The 10,670-nt window shown below is 35.0% G+C and overlaps 1 protein-coding gene and 1 non-coding gene across 2 annotated transcripts; one reads left to right on the top strand and one right to left on the bottom strand.

The window, feature by feature from the left end:
• The first annotated feature begins 251 nt into the window (after positions 1–251).
• LOC143616724 (uncharacterized) lies at positions 252–704 on the top strand. The gene has a single exon (XM_077089473.1). The coding sequence runs from the start codon at positions 252–254 to the stop codon at positions 702–704; it is 453 nt and encodes a 150-aa protein (XP_076945588.1).
• A 9,134-nt stretch (positions 705–9,838) lies between these two features.
• TRNAK-CUU (transfer RNA lysine (anticodon CUU)) lies at positions 9,839–9,911 on the bottom strand. The gene has a single exon. It is a non-coding gene; the product is annotated as a tRNA-Lys (tRNA).
• Positions 9,912–10,670: the final 759 nt, after the last annotated feature.

Genomic DNA, 10,670 nt, shown 5'->3' with positions numbered 1-10,670 from the left:
ACTAACCCTAACCCGTTTATACTAAACACAAACCTGAATTTTTGTGTTGAAAATTCACACCTCCTAACCAACATAGTGGACCATCATTTCACCCTTTAAATACTCTTGCTCTCCTTACATCTTTAACCTCAAACATATATCCATCTTTCTAGCTCTCTTACTTTCTCTTTCAAACTAATCAAAAACATAGAGAGAGAATGGAGCAAAACAAAACAATAATAACAAAAAAAGTATGGAGCTTGATGCAAGCCATGCTCTTGATGCTAAAGAAAGGCATTTCGAAAGTAAAGTTATTCGCTGATCTTAACATGATGATCAAACGCGGCAAAATCGCCGGTAAATCCTTACACAGCCTTCTTTTCCACCACCACCACAACTGGGCTGCCACCACTTTCAACCGCCACCCGCAACACCTCCCCTCATCATCCAGTGATGAATACGAATTCACCCACAAACACTATCACCATGATGACAACAATAATAATAATAACATGTATATTAATATTAAGGTTATGAAGGCTTTGGAGGACATGATCACAAGTGCCACCTCATCACCGGGGATTGCGAAAAGCCCAATGGTTAAGCAGATTAGGATAACGGACTCACCGTACCCGCTAACTAACGGTGATGATGATGGTAAGGTGGATGAGGATGCTGAGAAGTTCATATTGAGGTTCTATAACGGTTTGAAACGGGAAAACTAAATGAGGGGTTAAAGTGTAACTAGCTGATTCTTCAGGGGTTTTACACGAGACTATAATTAACTATCTTGTGATCTTCTCATTTGTATCTCTTTTCTTCGATTTTGATATTAAACTAAATTTCTGTTTTAAATATGCTTATCTTCGGGCTTCTTAGTCAGAGCTGTCTTCGAGATTTAAGATATCTAACAAAAATAAAAAAATGGGTCTTTGTCTTAAAAAACAGGCATGCCTTTTCTTGAGGCCATTACTTTTTATTAGTCAGACCCACTAGGTTGTTATTTGGACAACTGGATTATTATTATTATTATTATTATTATTATTATTATTACTACTACGCTCTATTATGTTATTATTTACAATTGTTTTATATTACACACTGAAGAGGTAGGTCCCAGCAGAGCCCAGTTGGACCCGCAAGACTCACCTTAAACAGGGACGTCTGCGCAGAGACCAACTGGATCCGCAGGACCAACCATGCTCAGAGACGTAACGTCCTTACGCGCAGTACGCAAGCTGGTCCCGCAGGAAATGCCTCCCAATGGTGAAGGACTCCGCCTGTCCCCGCAGCCTCGGATACAAGCCATTAGGGAAGGCCACCCGCGCAGCATGGCTACACGCACAAGGCACTTAACTCTCCCCAGTGTCACCTGAAGGAATGAGCAAAGGCGGGAGGGGGAAAACTCCCGCCTAAATGAGCCAGTCCGTATGATGGAGGATCTTTTGTGTGATACCTGACGAGGTACAGACAAAAGATCTGACCAAGAATGCGACAGCTCACTGACAGCAGCATGGCAGACAGCACGCCAAAGCACTGTGACCAATAGCCGCCGCCTACCCACCAACTCCTGCCATACCACGTGCCTAGCCTGTAGTTGGCAGAAGAGGAAGAGTGCACGACACGCCTGCTCTGTGTCAGCCGCTACCTATCCACCACTCACAGGCAGGGCACGTGCATAGGTTACAGTTGGTAGCGTGTTGGGCCGGCTAAACCCCTTGGAAACCTACCTTCGGCTATAAATACCCCAATGGTATGATCATCTTACAACATCTTATCTTATCATAATATACCTGATATCTGCTCTAGCAATCTCTTAATATACTTTTATATTTAAAGAGCAATCTAGTCTGATTCTCACGCCGGAGGGTGGTCACAAGGAGGAACCCCCCCCCCCCTTCTCAGTGACGAGCTCACGGTGTCTGTTTTGCAGGTTATCAGAAGAACCATCTTCCAAGGGTCTAACCCCTCGTGGGAAACAGCTCTCCAACCCCCAGGTTACCAGTAATCTGCCCGGGGTCTGGTTAGTGTTTCTTCACACACAAATATATACTTCAAAATTTTGGGCGCTGCTGATATTGAGCCCTAATACAGCGGCCGAGGCTTGCATGGCCTGAAAGACGGGTTGTTTCTACTTGGTAGTGTTTAGAGCGGGTGTAATAATAGTTATAAAACGTTATAAAATTATAATTCAATATTTTCAGATGAATCTAGTTTTAAAAAGACAATATACTGTGAATATACTTTTGTGTGGCTTTTGGAAGTTTTGAAAGGAGCTATGAGACCATCCACAATGCAACGTGGCCCTTAACATGTGTCATTCTCATCTATGCAATGCCATATAAGCTAACCAACATTAAAACTTCTTGTTTGCAAGAGGCCCTTATCATGTAGGTCCCACATCTCCATTCTCTCTCATCTCTTTCTAGTCCATGTCATGATAAGCCATATCATCAAATACGTTAACAGTTAGTTGTACGTATGGGAAGTTGTGTACAAATATTGGGCGTAGTGAATCAAGTACTGGAAAGAATGTTATTAACTGAAGCACTCGTAATGTTGTAAGTTTTAAGTTTTAATAATGTATGAAAAATAATTACATGTTGTACGTAGGAGAGTGAAGAAAAAAATATATTCTAAAACTGTCTTATATATTACATTTAAAAATATGTATGGTCCTTGTCGTTCTTTGCGTAACAAATTATATATACTTGTGACGTCACTAGCTCAAACGAGATATAATAAATTGCTAACTGCTAAGTCTGGTGATGAAATGAGTGATAACTCACTAGTTCATAAAAATGGTTATTTATAATAGTAAACAATTTCAATGCATAATGTTTCTCTGTATATTAACTTTGAATATACTTTCTTTCAACAACCTCGTACTAACTGAAAGTTAACTCGTTTGTTTTTTATGACTTGGATTATGTGGCAAAAACATTAACTTAGACAAAAGAAAAAACAAAAAACAAAAAAAAACCCTATGTTGTAACTAAGATTATTATTTCATGGATGGATTAATTTGCATGAAAGGATTGATACTCAAACCACATAGAATATTCATAAAGTTCATATCTTGAATAATTTCAGGGATCTAACGTTAGAGTTGCTCCTTAGATCTAGAACTATAGTGTTCTTAACTAGACTTGCTCCTTAGATCTAGAACTATAGTGTTCTTAACTAGACTGGGTAAGTTATTGTAGTTCCTTACTACTTATCGCCTAGTAACCACCTATCGCTATAGTTATCACACATCTAAAGTTCACGCGTATCTAGTTATTGTTTAAAAGTTATTAGTTATCGTGTATAGTAGTTATCACTTACCTAAGTTATCACCTAGCATAGTTATCGTGTAGATAAAGATCACACATAGGCATAGTTCACACATAATTTGTTTATGCAATAACTATGTTGTAAAAGTCGGTGTCCAAGGTCTTGAAATCAGCGATTACTCAATTTTGATTGGAGGTGGGTCCAAAGGTCCAAACAATACTCTACTAGAGAGACTTGCTAAGTATGTGATGTACTCTATACTTTATTCGGTTACTTTTAAAAGTATTGGGTTTGTTATTTGTACACGATTTATTTATTTATATTTGTTAGTTTATTGAAGTCTTAAAAAAACTATATTAAAGTATATAAGGTTGAGATTGTAGAGATTAAAATGAAAATTAATTGTAAATGAATTGAGTTGGTCATTGAAGTACGAAAAAAGTCAAATACATCAAAGTATAACAGGTTCCTTAGTCATTAAGCAATAAGCATACAAACAAACGTACATCCAGGAAGCAAAGAGGTCAAAGATTTGAACCCTTAGTTTCATGTCATCTTGTATATATGTTAGTATAAAACTTAGGAACACGTACTTTTATATTTCAAAAAGTCTTTTGTTCCATCACTGCCTGCCCTAGCTACCACATGATACGTATATAATATATGTTCTATAATATAATAATATTATATGATTCATGTTTATATTAATAGAGATTATTTTACCCACGAAAAAAAATGCTACAAGCCTACAACCACAAAACATACTGTATGCATTCCCATATAAATAGGGTTTCAGAAAATGAGAAACCACAATAAGTAATTCGATTCAGTAGTCCGGTCTTGTTTTCTTATTTTTAAGAATGAGGACTTTCATTTTTATGTTTAGGTCATCACTTAAAACTTCAACCTGAAACCAAAAAATATAAATGCCTAATTCTTGTTAAAATTGATATTAATTGTGTGCTATATATATGACCATAATAACAATTTAGTGAATAGTACTTTATATACTATATTCTTATAAATTTTCAAATTCATCTCTTATACCACTAATAAATACAATTAGCATAAGTTGGTTGTGACTCAATGGTAAAGCACTCACTTTACAAGTGAGAGGTAGGGGGATCAAACCTCACTACCACCAACTTATATGGGAGATATGAGGGATGACCCTGGCTTGCCAGGGTTCGAGTTCTGATCTCACCCGGTTTTACCGGCTTCTCGTTGTAGTGCCGTTTGGCGGGCGTGGGGGTCGGGTTTTATCCGGTGAATCCCTTAACAGGTGGACCGCTAGGGGCTCCGTCCGTCCGGACTAGTGGCCGGCTCGGGCTACCAATGGGGGCCGCGTACGGGGTACCCGGCGTTACTTAGTTGGCTGTTCAAAAAAAAATACAATTAGCAATTTGACTAATAGTAGTTTACTCGACCTTGTGTTTCGATCAACGCCTATCCAAGCCATCTTTATAAGAAGCATACTTTAGTTTTTATAGGTTAATTGGGATTTTCTTTTATGTACAATTGTTAGTTTATGTTTTTAAATTAAAATTTGTATAAACCTTAACCAACTTATGATTGTGGTCCTGACGAGCAACACTTTATTGATTACTAAAAATTAAAGCAAAAGCTGTATTATATATATGGAGTTCTAATGTGGAGAAATCATAAATCTTGTCATTTCTGTATGAATTAATAATATATTTATTTAGCGCGATTCATAAAACTTTCCTTATTTACTTTCTATCACGATTTGTTAAAATTCTTATGTGAAAATACAAAACCTTGCACGTTTTCCACATTTTATAAGTGCAAAAGTTAACACACAATAACGATAAGTGCAATAAATAAATAATTTGGAGACTTTATGTATGTGAATCTTTCGGCACTTACAAATAGTATGTGTGGGTATTGAGCAATGTTTTTAAATCCAGCTGGTTTGACCGGTCCAACCGGGACCCGGTAGACTTTTCTGGTCGCATGGTATAGCCCGTTTTCTAACAAACCGGCCGGGTTAGGCGGTTTGCGGTCCGACCGTTTGGGTTATGATCGTTGTATTAGACGTAACGTAATTAATACCGTTTAGCCATCTACAACCCTATAATTCGACGAATTCAAGAACAACACCACGATTTGAAGAGCAAACAAGCGATTTAGTGTATCGATTTCTTGAGCAAACATGCAAATGTGGGATATTCGACTTCCTGATGTTGATTTCAACCCAGATTAACATATCGTAGCGAACATTTGGGTCGAAATCAACATCAAGAGGTCGAGTATTCCACATCCATGCTTGCTCAATAAATCGATACACTAAATCGCCTGTTTGCTCTTCAAATCGTGGTGGTGTTCTTGAATTTGTTGAACTCTAGGGTAGTAGATGGCTAAACGGTATTGATTACGTCTGAAAAGACGATTATAACCCTCGCATAATGCCTAAAAAGACATTTATGACCCTCACGTAAGAGAAACGTGATAACGATGTAACAACATAGTTGAATGCCGTTAGATGGGGACATTATTAGCTATGAGGACTAAATTGACAAAATTTCAAATTTGGACTAAAGTGGTAAAAGTACCAAACCACATGGACGAAAATAACCATTAACTTAAAATCAAATAGAGAACAACAAAATACCCTTAAACTAACGACATAGTTGGATGCCGTTAAACGGGGGCGTAATTGACTAATGTTTAAAACTATGAGGATTAAATTAACAAAATTTCAAACTTTTGATTGAAGTGGCAAAAGCCACAAAACTAGCATACCACAAGAATAACTATAGAAACTCTAATTTTTTTAATGTTTCTTTTCATCTTTTTTACACATCATGACGAACCGAATTGATACCATTCACTTTTTTCTTAAGTGAATGGTACTTATGGGAGCGAAAATACATTCGAAGGTAATCAATGTTTTTTACAAAAATGCTTTATAATATCAAGGTGCATACTAAAAGTAACTAAAATGATATCATCGTAAAAACAAATTCAGTTTTAAATTATGCTCAATTAACAATAAATCAATAAAAATTTAAAAGTAATAAAGGGTTTAAGCTAAATCTTGTGCAAGGTTATTAATTTGAATCATAAGCTCACATGGGCTTTGTCTCACCGTGTGTTAAGTCATAGAGTCTTGCTCTTATGACGACACAACGACTATCAAGTGGCAATTGGTGATATGATTTCCCGCGGAAACACCCAAACCAAACTTTGAAGATAGCTTGGATCCAGTTAAGAAAACATAGTCTGACTATGGTAGGACAACAAGACTCTTTAAGTTTAAAGAGTGTAATAGCCTAAATAAAATAAAAAAATCTCCCCTATAAAAAAAAATTAAACAGGATATATGGGACTCATTGTCTTCATTAAAAAGAGTGGATGCGGCGTTTTGTAAAAGCAATCAACTTTGTATATACAAGGGACGTTCAGAATCTGCGTGCCAAATAAATGAATAATTATACAAGCGCAACTTTTACAAAAGATATTTACTTTCACATTTAGTTTTTTCCTTTTTTTAATTTATAGTTCGATCCTCTATATATTTGCTTATATAAAAATCCTACATGTTTAACGCACTGTCGGCTTTGAGGGAGGTGGCGGGGGAGGGCGACTGCCCCTGGTCTGATCACCCGGTTAGACCCAAATTATTAAAAAAATTATATATATATATAATAAAATATGCGTTATTAATGTTTAAACTAAATTACTCAATTTATTTAAGCTCATTTTAATCAGAAAATACTGCACAGTCAAATCATAACCCAATAAGCTCATTTAACAATTTAATTGTTTAAACTTAATAAAAAAAATCATTTTACTTAAGTCCTAATTTTTTTCTAATCTTCGACCCAAAATTTTTTAACGATTTTCAGAGACTGTCATGGTTTAACGTGTACAACCTAAATGTTCTCTGTGATGAAATGGAATAATTGTGTTCCAAAGAAAGCTAACATTTTTGCATGGAAAGCGGAGAGTGATAGCCATAGGAAGGCTCTTGTTTTTCGATCAATTTAGGTGAAGTCGGTCTCTTGTGGTTTGTGCAATGTAAGTCTGGAAAAATTCTTGCCCTCTTATTACCTCATGTCATTTGCTAGATAACATGTTCTGGAGTGCGGTTAGTTCGTTGTATCGAGTTCCCTCTATTTTATCCTTTCAGATCATGATTTATTAATTAATCATGCACAAATCGACTCCGCTCGATATAAAAAGAAAATTGCTAGAAGGTGTGATCATGGCAGCTTGTTGGTGCATTTGGAAGGTGGTAAATCATGAGGCTATATATCCCGGCAAAAAGAGCCTTGGAAATTTGAAGTGGTGGAGAAGATGAAGTCTTTGGATTACCGTTGGATTATAAATAGGTACACTTTTAATTCTATGTTATGAAACATTGATGTAGTTTCGCTTTTGAGTTGTGTTGTTTCTTTTGGCTTCTAGTGTCTTGTTAGTATATCATTTTTAATGAAAGTTGTTTAAGAAAAAACACGACGATTCTTGGTTACGTGATCGAGCATGTCTTTACTACATTTACCATAAAATAGTTGTATAGTTTTTTTATGAAATGTCTCTAGTTGTGTAAGATTAAACTATTGTTTAGATAAATTCAGTTTTTTTTTCTTTGAGGTAATTTGAGACCTCAAATATTCTAATAGCATATGCATTCTCACGTTTTTAAGAATGATTATAACAATCATATAATCTAATGTCGATACAGAAATGTCATGTCCCGACTTTTGAAAAAGACGTAAAAGCAAGCACAAAAGGCAATTATTATTATTCGAAAATTGACGTTAAAGAGAGAAAGTGGGAAGATGTCTAAAGATGGTCGTAACTAGAAGGACTGCGACTTATAAAGTTTTAATGCATATACAAAGTGAGTCACAACCTTTATTCTACTTTGTTTATGATGTAATAAAGAATTTTAGAGTTATAAATCAAGGTAAAAAAACATGTTACACTTTAAACAACGAATATTTTAGATTAAGCCATTAACCAATCGAATTGATTAATTATTAATAATTATCTTTGTATTTTTTATTTATCGTTGATATGGTCACTATAATTGATTTGTCATTGACAAGATCATCAAAGTTTTCTTACGTCTTTATTTATGTTCGTCCCAACTTTCAACTGTTTGTTGCCACAAGGTTTTCTTACGTGTTTATTTCTATGATTTTTCTTCTTGCTCTTTTCACAGTTATATATTCTTCATGTATTTTCATCTTTGGTTTTTGCTCCAGTCTTAACATCCGATTTCCTCGCTCCAATTAGTATTCTTCGTGCTTATCTATAACGTATTGACGTATTGTATATAACATCCAATACATTACGGGGTTTTAGTTATCTTATGTATTAGATATACTTATACCTAACCTAGCTCATATGAATTATAGAAAATCATAGCCGAATAGTTAGTTTTTCAAAAAAAAATTCCAGTTAGTTCAATTATCTTAGTTTGAAGAAAAAATATTATTATTATGATTCGATTATTTGATTTCCTGTTAATCCGTATAACAATAATAAATATGTGAACCATATAAAAAATGGAGGTGGATATTTTCTGGCATCCTTTAAGGTCTACTTTAAAGATTTGAAACATATATACAACTATTCAACAAACATTATAAAGCACAACATGATGCCATTGATTGCTGACTAAGTTTCATAAAAATCAATGTTGATACAAAAGTGTCATGTCCCGGCTGTTGAAAACGATAATAGACCAAACATGCATAAAAACCATATATATATTTTTTTCTGAAAGAAACGTTAAAAGAGGGTGGTGAGTGGAAGATGTGTCAAGACTCGAAATGGTCGTAATGGGGAAGTACCACGGCTTATGTATAAAGCCTTTTATGTTTTGTTGAATATTTATGGAATTTGTCGTTTGCTAATACTATATATTTTACTTTTTTCAAACATGAGATGCCTATAAAACAATTTGGTGTTTGTCGTGGCAAATTCATAAATCTTTTTAGTGACTTGAGTGTTAAAAACGTGTATCGCATAGAAAAAAATAAGTATCAGTTACTATATAACACCATAATAGAATTAATATGTCACTTGTGGTCAAAATCAGTAAATAAAATGAATATTAGGAATCATCATTTGAAATCTTGATTTAGAACCACAAAGATTGATTGTTTATGCAACGAAAATAAACGTATTGTGTGCAAGTGTGTAATAGTTAAACAGTAAGTATTTATAAATCTTTGTCGATACATGTGGCGAGTAAAACCATCTGTCCCATTTGATTCACAAAACTAGTTAGAAATTGGTTGGTTTTAGTTGGATATCATAGGGTTTTATTTCAACACCCCTTATACGTGTAACATGTATAATAGATTGTTTGGACATAGGCCTATACGAGACGTATTAAAATTTCAAACACCCCAAAACTCCAAAAGTATGTTTGGTTTTGGTAGGAAATCAAGGAATTTTTTTTCTGTTGTGCAATTTGGTTTCGTTCTATTACAAGCTTGGGCTTATACCTTAGGCCCATATTTGAATTAGTGTCATGGGCTCATGGCATAAAGCCATAAATAATATCTGGTCCGACAAAGAATGACAACAAACAATAAAAATGGATCGCCCACCGTGGGGCTCGAACCCACGACCACAAGGTTAAGAGCCTTGCGCTCTACCAACTGAGCTAGACGGGCTTGTTACATGCTTTGTTCTTAGTTCTTTATGTAACCGTAGACAATTCTGAAAAGCTCATTTGAGATGATCAAAGATGGAAACTGGAAAGCTTATTTTGTTCACATTCATAACTTAGCTATTTAAAATTTAATGGTCACTAATAATGCTTTAAAACTTTTGCCAAATCGAGTCTATATATTTGTGTGAAGGAATAAGATTTCTTGCTCGTTTCAAAGCTTCCACGATAAAAACAACAAAAAATGGTTAAAAAACAGGATAATTCGTTATCAGTTTTCAAATTAAAAGAAAATGTATGGTGAATAATGAAAATATAAGTTAACGCAAAAAAGATATGAAAAGTTCAAATACTAACCATTTAACTACTGAAGAGTAGGTATTATTTGTAATGTGATCCAAAAAAGTTAAGATACTACTGGGATTGTTTAATAGAAGATTGTTATGATTCAACATTGACACACTTGTTTTTCATTAAATCCAAGCAAAACTATCTTGAACCAAGTTCCTTACATAAGATCACTATTAGGGTATCCCGGACACCACTTCGGGTAGTGCCCAGGTTTCATTGGGTAAATTGGCAAAAGCTCCCCTATCCATTCGGAAAACCCATTCAGTTGAGGAAATCATGTATTCGAACTTGAAAGTGGAAGCCGGAGAACAATGGCATTCGGGTAGTAAACCAGAAACATATGTAAAATATGAGATGATGGTTGGTGGCAATCAGATATCTCCTGGTAGTTTGGACTTCATGTAACACCCCT

The sequence above is a fragment of the Bidens hawaiensis genome, unplaced genomic scaffold, assembly GCF_021521415.1.
Source record: "Bidens hawaiensis isolate Kalapana, Puna unplaced genomic scaffold, B.hawaiensis_p1.1 tig00049083_1, whole genome shotgun sequence".
In the NCBI taxonomy this organism is placed as follows: domain Eukaryota; kingdom Viridiplantae; phylum Streptophyta; class Magnoliopsida; order Asterales; family Asteraceae; genus Bidens; species Bidens hawaiensis.
Note: the sequence above shows the minus strand (reverse complement) of the source record. Positions and strands in the feature narration are given on the sequence as shown.

Coding starts and splice junctions, on each gene's coding strand:
- LOC143616724 (XM_077089473.1), top strand. CDS start 252: ATGCTCTTGATGCTAAAGAAAGGCATTTCGAAAGTAAAGTTATTCGCT.